At 41.6% G+C, this 16,420-nt stretch overlaps 1 protein-coding gene across 1 annotated transcript; it reads right to left on the reverse strand.

The window, feature by feature from the left end:
• Positions 1-130: 130 nt before the first annotated feature.
• Positions 131-7,639, reverse strand: proca (protein C (inactivator of coagulation factors Va and VIIIa), a). The gene is made up of 10 exons (XM_065275896.2): positions 7,556-7,639; positions 7,204-7,266; positions 5,056-5,139; positions 4,775-4,932; positions 4,674-4,698; positions 4,484-4,594; positions 4,003-4,143; positions 3,733-3,854; positions 3,518-3,635; positions 131-1,047 (listed from the first exon to the last, which is right to left on the reverse strand). The coding sequence occupies exons 3-10, from the start codon at positions 5,126-5,128 to the stop codon at positions 443-445; spliced, it is 1,353 nt and encodes a 450-aa protein (XP_065131968.1). The 5' UTR covers positions 5,129-5,139; positions 7,204-7,266; positions 7,556-7,639; the 3' UTR covers positions 131-442.
• Between the last annotated feature and the right edge of the window lie 8,781 nt (positions 7,640-16,420).

Raw genomic sequence — 16,420 nt, forward strand, 5'->3', positions numbered from 1 at the left:
CCTATCGTACTGTAATTATTCGTTACTTTTTTCCTATGTAATGAAATAATCACATAGTAACATTATTCATGTTGCAATATGCAAAAATGTGATTATGCAAATGTATGTTAAACTTAATTAAAACACAGAATGTGTTTACTGACTGTCAGTCAAATTTCCTTTATCATACAGACAATGAAGTAGCAGGAACATTGTGCTTTACACGTAAATCATTTTACTAAGGGTGCACATTGACCTCTTTGACGCATTTAATTTTAATGACAGGTAGAACAAGAAACATGTCAGAGACCTAAACTTTAGACCTTAACCCAGGGGTAGGCAAGTTCGGTCCTAGAGAGCCGCAGTCCTGCATATTTTAGCCTAAGCACTGATAATCTAACCTGATGTCTAAATCCTAAAGACATTGATTAGCTTGTTCAGGTGTGTTTGATTAGGGTTGGAACTAAACTATGCAGGACTGCGGCTCTGTAGGACCGAACTTGCCTACACCCGCCTTAACCTGCCCTTGACGAACACTATCTATCCAATCCAAATAGCTGGACACTTTAGTGTAGATGCCCAGTTTGTCTCTGCGTCCACAGCCTTCTCCCCAGGACACCAGACCTAACAGGAACCATGTATCATGAAACAGGGTCATCATCGGACCCCCACTGTCTCCTCCACAAGCATCTTTGACCTTGCCCAGCTCACCAGCACATAACATGTTTTGCGTCAGATTGTTCATCATATGCTTGGAACACTCTTTGACATCTACAAGTGGAATTTTAATGAAGTTTAAAAATTGACTGTATCGACGAGCTGTCTCATTTTTTTTGCCCCAGCCAGTGACTATCGTCAGAGTGCCGTTGCGATGCAGCACCTGCTCTGCCAAGTCACGGCTAGGAAGGCATGCTGGAAGGATGAATCTGGAAAATTTTGCTGGTCTACATAATTGCAAAAGAGCTATGTCATTGTGCAGTGTGATAGGATTGTATTGTGGGTGTGGGAAGTGCTGTTCGACGAGAAGGGTATCTTCTGATCCTTCCAGCTTAAACCGGTCATAGTCACCTGGAGAAAAAGAACATGGTTAAAAGTTGCCATTTAGTTCATACTGCTGGTATGTTGGTTTGTGGTAGAAATAACTCTTTGGTTTATTGTTCTGTATTTCATAACCTTTAAAGCAGTTTAGGAACTGCTAAAGCTTTTGCCAACTTCACCCCTCAAACACATCACCATGTCAACAAATAAATACAGCGTCAGTGTAACAAATGTAAAATTATTACAATAAAATTACAATTATCCAATAGATTTAGAATTCGAAGAAAGTTACAATGCCTATAAAATCCCAAATTCAGTATCTCAGAAAATTAGAATTTTACTGAAGAACAATACAAATAAAGGATTTTAAGAAATCTGGGCAAAGTGAAAGTATGAACATGAAAAGTATGAGCATGTACAGGACTCAATACTTAGTTGGGGCTCCTTTTGTCTGAATTACTACAGCAATACAGTGTGGCATGGAGTCGATCAGTCTGTGGCACTGCTCAGGTGTTATGAGAGCCCAGGTTGCTCTGATAGTGGCCTTCAGCTCTTCTTCATTGTTGTGTCCGGCATATCGCATCTTCCTCTATACAATACCCCATAGATTTTCTATGGGGTTAAGGTCAGGCGTGTTTGCTGGCCAATTAAGAATTGGGATACCATGGTCCTTTAACCAGGTACTGATAGCTTTGGCACTGTGTGCAGGTGCCAAGTCCTGTTGGAAAATCCATAAAGTTGGTCTGCAGCAGGAAGCATGAAGTGCTTTAAAACGTCCTGGTGGACAGCAGCATTGACCTTGGACCTTTACAAAACACAGTGGACCAACACCAGCAGATTACATGGCACCCCAAACCATCACTGAGTGTGGAAACTTTTACACTGGACCTCAAGCAACGTGGATTGTGTGCCTCTCCTCTCTTCCTCCAGACTCTGGGATCCTGATTTCCAAAGGAAATGCAAAATTTACTTTCATCAAAGAACATAACTTTGGACCACTGAGCAGCAGTCCAGAAGTGAGACGCTTCTGACGCTATCTGTTGTTTAAGAGTAGGGCTGGGTATCGATTCAGATTTTCCAGATCGATTCGATTTCGATTCACAAGCTACCAAATCGATTCGATTTCGATTCTGGTTCTCGAACCGGTTTTTATACTCTATTCAACTCAATGAATATAGATTTAATACAAATACTATATTAATAAAAAGAACAGTGAACAGCAGGCTACAAGTAGGTAATTTAATAAAATCGATGAAGCACCTGAAACCGCCATTTAAAGCACTGAATGAATGAATGATAGGCTTGCCTCTTGCTCCTTGGTAACATGCGCTAGACAAAAAAGAGGGTGACATCTAGTGAAGAAGACTAGTAATTCATTAATGTTAATCTTTTGTTCAATATTTGCAGAAATAAATATGAAAGAAAAAAAATCGATTCTGCTCTTTGAGAATCGATTCTGAATCGACCACGTTTTAAAAAACGATTAATCGAAAGATCGATTTTTTGCCCAGCCCTATTTAAGAGTGGCTTGACACAAGGAATGCGACAGCTGAAACTCAGGTCTCGCATACAACTGTGTGTAGTAGTTCCAGGTGCAGTCCATTCTTTGTGAATCTCCCCCAAATTTTTGAATGGGTTTTGTTTCACAGTCCTCTCCAAGGTGCGGTTATCCCTATTGCTTGTACACTTTTTTTTACCACATCTTTTCCTTCCCTTCGCCTCTCTATTAATGTGCTTGGACACAGAACTCTGTGAACAGCCAGCCTCTTTTGCAATGACCTTTTATGTCTTGCCCTCCTTGTGCAAGGTGTCAATGGCCGTCTTTTGGACAAATGTTAAGTCAGCAGTTTTCCCCATAATTGTGTAGCCTACAAAACTAGACTGAGGGGCCATTTAAAGGCCTTTGCAGGTGTCTAAGTTAATTAGCTGATTAGAGTGTGGCACCAGGTGTCTTCAATATTGATCATTTTCACAATATTCAAATTTTCTGAGATACTGATTTTGAGATTTTCCTTAGTTGTCAGTTATAATCATCAAAAGTAAAATAAATAAACATTTGAAATATATCAGTCTCTGTGTAATGAATGAATAAATTATACAAGTTTCATTTTTTTGAATGGAATTAGTGAAATAAATCAACTTTTTGATTATATTCTAATTATATGACCATGCAGCACCAGTATATACACAACCAAAATGCTGGGCTATTTTCAACCCGGTATTTGGTCAAAAAGAGATAAACCCAGCCTGTTGAGTTGTAGTTTAAGCTAAGCTGGGTTGTTTTAACCCATTGTTGGGTCAAATACATTATTGACATTTAATGGGTTAATTTAACCCGCAGGTTAAATTTGTCCCTTTTTGACCCAACAAAAAATTACCCAGCATTTTTTAAAGTGAAAGCATGGCTTTGGCACTGTAAGCATCATAAGCTTAATGTGAACTTAAGAGAGGACATAGAGGATAATACTGTCAAAGGATAGTGTTTCACAAAGATAAGTACCCAGTCTGACACCGAAACGTGAGCTTGACTCTAGGCAGTGAGCAGCAGTGAGAACCCAGTTTTCATCAATCAGAACTCCACCACAGTGAAACTCGCCCGCGTGATTTAATATAAGGACCTGTGAAAATGCATTATAAATTGCACAATTATCAAAACTATGTCTAGGTGAGTTGATAACTGTTTAAACTATGTTTAAAGAAAATGTAAGTAAATACCTGCCAGGGACTCTCCCCCTTTTTACCAATTTCACCTCCTACAACCCAAGGCTGTAACCCTATCACTTGCTGTTTAGAATAGGATGATTTTGTAATCAGAATCTGCCCACATGAAGCCTCATCTGTAAATGAAATAAATTCACGAAGACCATAAAAAATCTTTTGCAAATAAATGTGCTTACCATGTGTATACTGTAGGCTATGTATTTTGTTAAACTGCATTACATAAATTGTGTGTATGTGTTGACCATTAAAATGCAAAAAACGTACTTTGGGGGGCACAATTTCTAGAATTGTCTTGGAGTTGGTATCCTTTAATACAACTGCAAATGCGACCGAGACCATCTTCAGTCTTACGACAATCATGATCACAGTCCCCATTGTTCACAGAGCAGTTAGTGGCTGTGCTACCTGAGGACAAATAAACATAAAGCTGTAGCGAGATTTATACACCCTGACCTTTACGTCCCAAATCAGGCACACCATATTAAAAAAAGGGTCAAAATGTAATGTTTCACCAGTAATTTGTGGTTGACTACACTACAACTCAAATTACCTATATAGATTACATAAAATAATGCTCTGTATAGTTTACATTTACACATTTTGCACACACGAGTATGCATTTGTTTATATGTGTTCCCTGAAAATCAAGGCCACAACCTTTGCACAGCAAATGCATTGCTTCACCAATTAAGCTACTTGTACATGGAGCTACATGAAAGTTAAATAAAGAAACCAAATAGCTCACGCAGGTCACAGCGTCTCCCTTCAAACCCAGGATTGCAGATGCACGAGTAATCCTTAAACAGGTCCACACACTTCCCATTAACACATGGATGCGAGTCACACTGGTTTCCATCTAAGAGCGCACAACACATGTAAATGAGTGTTGGTTATGATGACTTACAAAGATGTTTTACAAACCAGATGAGACTAACCTTCATACACTGTCCAGAATTCCATCTGCGGGTGAAAAAGATCAATTAGAGAAAAATTATTTCTAAATTAAACTTTACGTTTAAATGGTGAAATGACCAACCAGTGCCTCTCTGTTATTAAAGATTTCCCTCGCCTCTTCGAAATCACAGACTTCCTCTTTACACTCACGTTCCAGTGATGGCGTTTTAAGCTCCTCCATGAAAGTGTTTGCTCTTCTTGAACGCAAAAGCATGTGTGCTTTAGGGCTGCTAGAAAACACTGGCCAAAACAGACCCACAGGATACATCAGATTGTTTTGAGGATTGAAGCAATTGTTTGGATTCATTAACTTTTAAAACAATTCATAATCTAAATAAGCTTACTCTAGAGGTGTGACCTCACCTGACTTGCAGAGTGCCCTGTCCGACCAAAATATAACAAGTAATGAAATATAAAGGAATAGGTCCCTCATCATGGCGATAGATCCTGTAAATACAACAAGATTTAAAATCTCCCATTTTAGTATGAATGTGTGCTAGAATGGTCTTTATGATCAGGGTCCCAAAAACCCCATAGATTTATGGGTAAATAATTAGTTATTTTTAAGCTTGGTTCAAAATGTTATTGTGTTAATTTAAGCAAAACCCATAGGTAAATATTATTGAGGCTTTAACCTTCTGTTGTATCACAAAGTAGACTAGAATTTAGAAATGTGGTAAAAACCTGGTAGTAATATTGATTTTGTTTGTTGTCAATTTAATATTTTCAAAAATACATTGTAGTAACAACAATAAAACAATAAAATAATTATAAGTACACTGTAAAAAATTACTCTGGAGGGTGTTAAATTTAACCCATGAAAATTAGTTATAATTTAATTAAGTATATAAGCTAGCAAGTAAAATAAAAAATAATGGGTATATTCTACCTTCACTATCCAATTTTTAACAGTAATAACTGCAATACTAAAAAAATAAGTAACATATACCCCAAAATATTGGCCTTAGCACCGCAAAGTGCGCATGAATCAACATCCAGGCGGGACTCGAGTCACCATTTTTTCATATCATATCGGCGGGAGAACTAAGGTTTGTTGACAGGTAAGTTTTTATTTAACTTGTTGATATCATCATGAATGGAAATGTTAAGTTGGTTAACTGTAAAATCTACCAGAAGTTTAGTCATTTGCGTGCTTCTCTGTCTCTGTTGTTGACAGATTGATAGGTTAGAATATGTCAGTCAGGTTAGCTTTGAATGAAACATCGCCCAGTTCTTGCACCTGTGAATACGAATAAATATCCATATTTATGATTAAAATATTAACTTCCATTATTATTATTTACATGTCTGAATCTCGTGAACAGCGGAGCTGCTCAATATGAGTGGTTGAACTTGAGCAAGCCACGTGACGAGAGAGAGCAGCGGACGGTTGATGTACGATACAGACGGGAGGGCGTCGAGCAGACAAACAAACAACGGTAAAGCTGTCGATGCTAGATAATTACTGTAAAAGTTTTCTTGCATTTATCTGTTAATATATTGAGTTTTGTTTTAGAAGGGATCCATTTATGAAGCCATTTTATTATTATTATTATTATTATTATTATCATTTACGGATATATACTTAACGTTGCCTTTCGCTTTTTAATGTCTGTTCAAAAAAGTATTTCGGAGTTCATATGTTATATATGAGACTTGTATATGAAGTTGAATCACTTAAAATTGAATGTAAGTACTTCTTGTTAGTGTTCAATGTTTTATGCACGTGTACTGTGAGTTATAGCATAATATGAAGTTGTATTTTTGCACTTAATAAGTTTTAAATGAAGTTGAAATGTTTGTTTGTATCGATATAGCATGCTAGTCTACTGAGGTAAATGAGATCAGTTTTTCCTCTCATATTATTGTCTTCTTTAATTTTCTAATGATAACGTGAAGAACAGTATTTAGGAATCTTGCTTTTAATGGTTTTTTAACATCTCATGAAGCCTTGGTTTATTTTGTTTTATGAAATAATATGTTCAAGAAGCTTTATGTAAAACTATGATATGTTGTATTTCACTTGAAATGTATTGGGGTTATTATACGTCCAATAATTAGTTTTAAATGTTTACAGAATGTTATTTGGTCAATAAAGCAAGCAATTTATGCAATCTTGTGCATGACTATTTTCTTATTCAACCCTCTCTGAATAAGTAATATGTAATGTTTCTTAATGGCTTATCATTATTAATAATAATTTAATAGATCTGTGCCTTAATACCAATAGGGTTAATGTTATTCATTTTTTTATAAGTAATTAGTTATGAAAAAATAGGTAGACCTTACCTAATTTTTTTTACTTTATCATAGTAATTAAATTTAGGTACTTTTTAATCAAATATATAGGATATAATTTACTCAAACAAAGTGAGTGCAAATTGTTACAACAATTTTTTTGAGTAAATTCTATAGGTTGTTTTTTACAGTGTAGTAATAATTAAGTAAGACCAAAAACAGTTAATCATTTACATTTAAACTCATAAACTATAACACAAAAATAATTCTTACCGTGTTCCAAACTGTTTAACAGGGGCAGCTAGGGGTCGGATTTGTCCTCAAATAATAACTTTACTGGAAAACACATGAATACAAAGCATTTAAAGGATTTTAACTTTAATCTGCCTCTGCTTTGTCAATAATCCAACTGGCCAGCACAGCATGAAGAGTCTATAAAGCAAGTTAACTGAACTCCAACAAACATTGCACTGTACAAATAGAAGTTACGATCAATCCGATTTGGAATTTCATTTGGGATTGCATTAATATCATCCAGATGTTTAGCAGAATCCATCAGTCAATCAATACTTCATGACTGCATGACTTAACTAAACTTCAATTATTATTATTATTATTTACTTACATTCGGAAAAATAAGAAACCGAAATGGAGGATGTTATGTTTAAAGTATGTTAATGACTAACTATATCTGTTTACAAAGAGTCCACAGTCTGAATGCTGCATTCTCATGCTCTCTCTGCAAACATACACGTACCCATGACAAGCTTATAGTTTATTCTCTTGTTACCTCACAAAGACTTCAATTTCACTTTTTCTCTGTCAATAATCTGTAATGAATGTTTATTTGACCTTAAGTCAAAAGATCAAACACATTCTTAATCTGCTGAAACTTGTATGAGAGACCAGCTTGGTAGACCACCTTAGTCTGGTTTAAGTGTTTTTTTCTTTTTTCTAAATCTCTTCAATAATTTTCTAATCTCTTAATAGAATAACAAATTAGTGTGTACAAACTGTCCTACATTGATCTTTATAACTCTCATGTCAACAAATCTATCCATCTATCTGAATTCAGATCATGTGTCAGTTACGTAATGGGTAACGCATTCTTGTTCTCTTTCCTAAGAATACTGCATTCAATATATAATACAGCTTATTTACAAAATGATTTTGAAAGAAAAGCTGTCAGCACACACCTCTTACTGAAAACATAAACAGCTTAACAAACACTTGGTAAAAAAACTGAAATGCATACACTGGTCTTATAAATAATTGTACAGTGGAACTGTCTGAAATGTCTTCATTTTAATTAATCTGATAAACACAAATTAAAAAAGTGTTGACAGGTTTTTGAAGCATCATTTCTTTTGCAGTGCAATGTGCCAACACATATTTCTAACACTAACACATAAAATGTTAATCTCCAGTTCATTCTACTTGAAAAAAAATGGTAAAAAATGGTTCCTGGCTCTCCTTGGGGTGTACCCCTTCAAAAAATACACCTTTGAACCTAAAGATTTCATAAAAAGAGATACGCATTGGTACCAAAAAGTGCATATCAAATGTATACATATCTGTACCTAAATGGTACAGATTAACTTTTTAAAGGGTGCGGCCTTAGTGACTGGGTACCATTTTTAGACCATTGCCTTTCTAGAAAAGACTGTTTAGTGATTATGAATAATGAATTAATAATAATAAGCTCTTGTTGAGTAACATGGTCAAATAATGCCATCTTAGGGCTTTGCGCTTAACCCTGTGTTATCTTTATTCTAAAACACCCATTTAACCCTGGGTTTCACACTTGTAATTTAGAAGTTGTTGGTGATTACAACTTCTAGACCCCTCTTGTATGGAGACTCCTGGTTATTCTGTGGACTCCTCGGACAAGGATCTTACGTGGAGCACCTGATCGTGGCTGGTTTATGGTGAAGTAATGCTCTTTCCTGTCATGACTGCTGGGTGATCGATGGCTGTGTGATCTGTGTGTGTGTGTTGTTTACCTGTGGTGCCGGTTCCTCGTGTGTTCACTAACTCCGCCCCCTTGTTTCAGTTGATTGTTCACCGGTGGTGTCTCGTTTACCTTTCCTTTTATATTGCACGTAGTCCTGTCCTTTGTTGCGCGCTCATTGTTTTATCACAGTCCTGCTGCCCTGCCTTGTCTTGTCAGTCGTTCTCTGTCTTCTCCTGTATTACCCCAGGTTTGGTTTCGGCGTTCGGGGACGCGTCTTCACCCGGACCGCTCGCTTGTAGGAGCTTGGATTATACTGACTTTGTTTGTCTCTCGATACAGCTGGTTCGCTTCGTTTCTAGGCGGTATACCAGCTGTCTCCCTCTCTCCGGTTTGCATCTTCACCCGTGAGTGGAGTTCACCCATTTTACCTTGTGGATTATATTGATTTAACGACTGTTGTTTCTCGGAACCGCTGGTTCGCTTTGTTTTTAGGCGGTGACCAGTGGTTTCCGGGTGGTCCTTCTACATCTGGATTACACTGTGGATTACCCGTCTGAGAACTTGGACTTCCATCTCCGCCTGTCATCCACCTTCAGGGCGGCGTTGTTTTATCCCTCTGTTGCGTGTGGTGACAGTGCTGGCGTTCTCGACGGAGCGCGTGGGTGGCTCTCTCTTCCTTTGGATCTGTACTAAATTATTGTGTAGCGCCGACTCACTCTCCCCTACTGTGGGAGTGATCGCCGTGTGTGGATCTACCAGTGACTTGCTCTCCTGTTTTCTATATTTTTCTAAATAAACTATTTAACTTGCACTTGACTCTGAGTCCGTTTTCCTGACAGATGAGCGCGCCAAAAATGGAGTCAGCAAGTTTTGAAAGTCTGGAGGTGCAGACCGCCCTTCACCAGCAGGGGGCGGCCATCGACCAACATTCGTCGTTGTTATCTGCTGCTGCCAGAGGTTTCAGCACCCTGTCTGAGCAACTGAAAGAGCTCAGCAATCGCTTGGACCAAGTGACTCCTCACCATGAAGCCCCAACCTCATCCGGAGATGCCGCTTCATTTGAACGGGAGCCACACACGGCTACACCCCCCACCTACAATGGCGATCCCAACACCTGCAGATCCTTTTTACAGCAGTGCTCTCTCGTCTTCGCGCTCCAGCCCCGTCGATTTTCTTCATCCACTTCCAAGGTGGCCTATGTCCTGACTTTACTCACTGGAGGGGCGAGAGACTGGGGTATGGCAGCCTGGGGGGCTAAAGCTCCTTTTACTTTTTCATTTGAGGCTCTCGAGGAGGAGATGTTAAAATTGTTTGACCGCTCTCTTAAGGGAGACATGGCAGCGGCTGAGTTGGTGAGATTACGGCAACGTAATGACTCTGTGACGGATTTTGCCATACAATTTAAGACGCTCGCTATTTGCTGCAACTGGAATGACGCGGCATTAAGAACACAGTTCCTCGAGGGTCTCACGCCAGGTATTCAAGACGAGATTGCACTGAGGGAGCCACCCACATCCCTGGAAGCTGCCATCGATCTGGCTCTGAGGGTCGAGTCTCGCCATCGGCAGAGAGATCTGCGTCGCTCATTTCGCCAGCTGATGTCGGAACCAGGGGAGATCGCTTCAGAGACGCCCCCCGAGGAGCCTATGCAGCTGGGCAAGTTCCGGATTTCTGCTGGAGAGAGAGATCGTCGGCTCTCTAATGGCCTCTGTTTGTATTGTGGCAAGCCGGGGCATCTGGCGGCCACATGTTCCGGTAAAAGCTCACGCCCGCCGATGAACCTGGGAGTCTCGGTGGGCGCATCGTCATTTAAATCTCCCGTAAGCAGCACCACACTACCTGTCATTATTAACTCTTTCTCGTCACAGGCGTTGCTGGATTCCGGTGCGGAGGCGTGTCTTTTGGATGCTGGGTTGGCCAAGTCCTGGGGTATTCCATTCATCCCTCTCTCCTCTCCTTTGTCTGCCTGGACATTGAAGGGCCAGCATATGGCTGTGATCACGCACCGCACACCCCCTGTGAGTTTGTTTGTTTCTGGCAATCATCGTGAGGAGATTGAATTTTACATCTTAGAGGATTCACAATCGCCAGTCATTTTAGGTCATGACTGGCTATCCAAACATAATCCTCACGTTGATTGGCAGAACAATGTTGTGTTATCGTGGAAGTCTTCGTGTTATGTTTCTTGTCTTGGTCCTGCTCCCTCTCTTGTCTCTTGTTCTGTCTCGCAGGTCCCGGCTATCGATCTCTCAGGGGTCCCGGCGGAGTACTCGGATCTGTATCAGGTTTTCAGTAAGTCCCGGGCTACTTCTCTGCCCCCTCATCGGTCGTATGATTGCGAGATCAAACTCTTTCCCAACACTTCTCCGCCTAAGGGTCGTATATTTTCCCTAGCTAAGCCAGAAAGAGAGGCTATGGATAAATACATTAATGACGCTCTTAAAGCCGGTCTCATTCGCCGCTCCTCGTCTCCAGCTGGTGCTGGATTTTTCTTTGTAAAAAAGAAAGACGGGTCTCTTCGTCCGTGCATTGATTATCGAGGGCTGAATGACATTACTGTTAAGAATAAGTACCCCTTGCCTTTAATGTCATCAGCATTCGAGTTATTACAGGGAGCGCGCGTATTTACCAAGTTAGATCTGCGCAACGCTTATCACTTGGTACGTATTAGAGAGGGCGATGAGTGGAAGACAGCCTTTAATACACCTTCTGGACACTGGGAATATTCCGTTCTGCCGTTCGGTCTTTGTAACGCTCCAGCTGTCTTCCAGACCATGGTCAATGAAGTGCTGGGTGACATGATTAACAGATTTGTCTTTGTGTATCTCGATGACATTCTCATCTTTTCTCCCTCCATGCAGATACACACTCAGCACGTTCGCATGGTTTTACAACGGCTATTAGAGAATCAGCTATTCGTTAAGGCGGAGAAGTGCGAGTTCCACAAGAAGTCGGTTTCGTTTCTGGGTTTTGTCATTGCCGAGGGAGAAATTCGTCCCGATCCCGCTAAGGTTAAGACGGTTGCCGATTGGCCAGTACCCGACACTCGGAAGGAGCTTCAGCGATTTCTGGGGTTCGCCAATTTTTATCGGCGTTTCATCAGAAATTTTGGTCAGATCGCTAAGCCTCTCACCGCTCTCACTTCACCTAATGTGTGTTTCCGTTGGAGTAGAGAGGCTCAGGAGGCCTTTGATGTGTTAAAGTCCCGGTTCATCTCTGCGCCTGTCCTCTCTATTCCCGATCCGGCTAAACAATTTATAGTGGAAGTGGATGCATCTGATGTCGGGGTAGGCGCCGTTTTATCACAGCGATCGTCTATTGATGGGAAAGTACATCCGTGTGCTTTTTTCTCTCACCGGTTAAACCCAGCAGAACGTAATTACGACATAGGGAATCGGGAGCTGTTGGCGGTTAGACTCGCTTTGGGTGAATGGCGTCACTGGTTGGAGGGAACCTCGGAGCCCTTTCTGGTCTGGACGGATCATAAGAATCTTGAATATATCCGTTCGGCCAGAAGACTAACATCTAGGCAGGCTCGTTGGGCACTTTTCTTTGATCGTTTCAACTTCACCCTCTCGTACCGGCCTGGCTCGAAAAATACCAAACCTGATGCTCTCTCCCGTCTGTTCGAAAAGTCCGATTCGGAGAGGACGGAGACCATTCTCCCGGAGGGGAGGGTGGTCGGCGCCCTCGTATGGGGAATCGAACAGCGGGTGAGAGAGGCCGGCCGGGAGGGGGAAGTTCCGGAGGGGTGTCCAGCGGGTCGCCTATGGGTTCCTGAGCGGTTACGTTCCGATGTCATCCGGTGGGGTCACGAGTCCAAATTTGTCGGCCATCCAGGTATTCGGAGAACGTTGGCTGCCGTCCGTCAGCGTTTTTGGTGGCCTTCTATGTCCACTGACGTCAGACAGTTTGTATTAGCCTGTTCGGTTTGTGCTCGTAATAAAGCATCTAATTTACCACCCGCTGGTCTGCTTAAATCTTTGCCCGTGCCCTCCCGCCCCTGGTCTCATATAGCTCTTGATTTTGTCACCGGCTTACCGGCATCTAATGGTAACACTGTTGTTCTAACTGTGGTGGATCGTTTTTCGAAGGCGGTTCATTTCATTCCCCTGCCCAAGCTACCTTCTGCAAAAGAGATGGCTCAGGTTTTGATTAATCACGTTTTTCGGTTACATGGTATTCCGACTGACGTAGTGTCAGATAGGGGTCCTCAGTTCATCTCTCGTTTTTGGCAGGAGTTTTGTAGACAAATTGGCGCCACGGCCAGCTTGTCTTCTGGTTATCACCCGCAGACCAATGGGCAATGCGAACGGGCTAATCAGGATCTCGGTAGAACGCTCCGCTGTCTGTCGTCACAATATCCGAATTCCTGGTGTGATCAGCTCCCGTGGGTTGAGTATTCTCATAATTCTCTTCCCGTTACGTCTACCAATTTGTCCCCGTTTGAACTTTCCATCGGTTATCAACCTCCCCTGTTTCCATCACAGGAGCCCGAGGCAGCGGTTCCGTCTGCGTTAGCTTTCGTACGCAGGTGCAGACGCACCTGGAGGAGAGCTAAGACACTATTATTATCTAATTCCAGACGAACCAAAGCTGCAGCTGATCGTCATCGGCGACCTCCACCCCGTTACGTTTGTGGTCAAAAGGTATGGCTTTCTACCAAGGATCTGTCTCTCCGTGAGCCTTCTCGTAAGCTGGCTCCGAGATTCATTGGGCCATACAGTATTTCTAAGGTCATTAATCCGGTGACGATTAAGCTTAAGTTACCCCTTTCTCTTGGTCGGGTTCACCCTGTTTTTCATGTATCCAAGGTTAAACCTGTGATGTTTGCTCGCTATAACCCCCCTGTCTCTGCCCCCAATCCCCCCGCCCCTCGTCTAGTGGATGGTGCCCCTGTCTACACTGTTAAGAGGTTACTAGACTCCCGCCGCAGGGGCAGAGGATTTCAGTATTTAGTGGATTGGGAAGGATACGGTCCTGATGAGAGGAGCTGGGTTCCGGGTCGGGATTTGCTGGATCCTGGGCTGATCGAGGACCTCCGTCGGCGACAGGGTGAGTCCCCCGGTCCGTCTGGTGCCGGTCGTGGAGGGGGGGCTACTGTCATGACTGCTGGGTGATCGATGGCTGTGTGATCTGTGTGTGTGTGTTGTTTACCTGTGGTGCCGGTTCCTCGTGTGTTCACTAACTCCGCCCCCTTGTTTCAGTTGATTGTTCACCGGTGGTGTCTCGTTTACCTTTCCTTTTATATTGCACGTAGTCCTGTCCTTTGTTGCGCGCTCATTGTTTTATCACAGTCCTGCTGCCCTGCCTTGTCTTGTCAGTCGTTCTCTGTCTTCTCCTGTATTACCCCAGGTTTGGTTTCGGCGTTCGGGGACGCGTCTTCACCCGGACCGCTCGCTTGTAGGAGCTTGGATTATACTGACTTTGTTTGTCTCTCGATACAGCTGGTTCGCTTCGTTTCTAGGCGGTATACCAGCTGTCTCCCTCTCTCCGGTTTGCATCTTCACCCGTGAGTGGAGTTCACCCATTTTACCTTGTGGATTATATTGATTTAACGACTGTTGTTTCTCGGAACCGCTGGTTCGCTTTGTTTTTAGGCGGTGACCAGTGGTTTCCGGGTGGTCCTTCTACATCTGGATTACACTGTGGATTACCCGTCTGAGAACTTGGACTTCCATCTCCGCCTGTCATCCACCTTCAGGGCGGCGTTGTTTTATCCCTCTGTTGCGTGTGGTGACAGTGCTGGCGTTCTCGACGGAGCGCGTGGGTGGCTCTCTCTTCCTTTGGATCTGTACTAAATTATTGTGTAGCGCCGACTCACTCTCCCCTACTGTGGGAGTGATCGCCGTGTGTGGATCTACCAGTGACTTGCTCTCCTGTTTTCTATATTTTTCTAAATAAACTATTTAACTTGCACTTGACTCTGAGTCCGTTTTCCTGACACTTTCCATTTTCGGATAATGGCCCCCACAGTGCTCACAGGAACATTCAGCATTCTGGAAATGCACCTATAACCATTCCCATCAAAATGCTTTTCAACGATAAGATTACGAAGATCTTGAGAGAGTTCTTTGCTTTTAACCATCATTAAGTCTTTCCTTTGTGCCTCCTGGGTAATGAGAAGCCTTTATAGGCCATCAATTAGGACTAAAGCAGCTGATATCAATTAGTACTGATAGGAGGCAGGGGCTGTGTCCGAAACCGCATACTGTATAGTAGGTACTGAATTAGTTGAAGTACCTACTTACTTGGCGTTAAAACAGTAGGTACTGTATAGTATGAATCCTGGTAGTATGAATGAGATTCGGACGTACTACATCCGCCATGTTGCTACATCACGTGACATACGTCGTCATCACGTCATGTCATTTCAGCGCAAAAACAGCCACTTGCCTCTTCTTCTTCGTTGGATTACTCCTCTCCCGAGGCATCATGGGATAGTGAAGCGTCCATCGTATGCACACTGCAAAATCTAACCGGAAGTAGGTCATCCGGGTACTTTTTGCATACTGTTTTTCGAATACTATCTATTCGGACATACTACTCGCCTCGCCTACTGCTTTTCGCGTACTATATAGTATGAAGTAGACTGTTTCGGACGCAGCAAGGGTTTCTCTCTCCATACTGACAGATTTCAGGTGATCTCATGGATTTCTATGCCATTTTGCACCTTCATGTGTTCAATACTTATTCCCTGTGTCATTTCAATTTATTTATTAGGACTCAACTTGTATACTTAAATGTTCTGATTTCTTTGTATGAATTCAATATTTGGCTTGATGGCTACATCTGGTGAAAATTTTGTGTCAGTAGCCCACTTAGAAATCCCCTTACTGACAAAAATGCGGATGTGTCAAATACTTATTTTCCCCGCTGTATATTTTATCAGTATGTGTGTTCCCTGAGATGGAACCCATGACCTTTTGCGCTGCTAAAGCGATTCCAGTTGAGCTTTTTCAGGTGAGTCGAAGTACTCCCAAAAGTGCTATTACGCCATATAGTTCCTCTTTTAAATCCGCTTAGAAAAGCGCTACGTTTTATTTTGTACCACCAAACTTGCTCGTATAACTACTCGTCTTAAATAGGAAAAACGTTGATGTGTTTGGTCACTTCTAACTTTATCTCTGAGTGGTACCACTGAATGAATGGGGCTAAGCTAAATGCTATCGAAGTGTCGCAGCGCGCTCCAGGGCTTACGTGCACGCACTAAGATGATAGAGGGATGTATCAACTCTTCTTAGTTAAGGTAATAATATATTTTAATATTGAAAATAAATGAGTAGACTATTCCTTTAATGTTACCATATGAAGTATCTTGTGATTGTGTGTGTGTGTAAAACATAACTTTTATATGATAATATTTCTGTGCTTGTACTTTATTGAATCTGTATTGCTGCAATTCATGTGTATACACTGTGTATAATATTGAACAAATTTCAGAGATTTGTCATTGTGTTATTATTATTTTAATAAAATATTAAATTGAAATAGTAAACTAATACATTCCAAACGTTTGTAATCTTGTCACTGATT

The sequence above is a fragment of the Paramisgurnus dabryanus genome, chromosome 6 (assembly GCF_030506205.2).
Source record: "Paramisgurnus dabryanus chromosome 6, PD_genome_1.1, whole genome shotgun sequence".
Lineage (NCBI taxonomy): Eukaryota > Metazoa > Chordata > Actinopteri > Cypriniformes > Cobitidae > Paramisgurnus > Paramisgurnus dabryanus.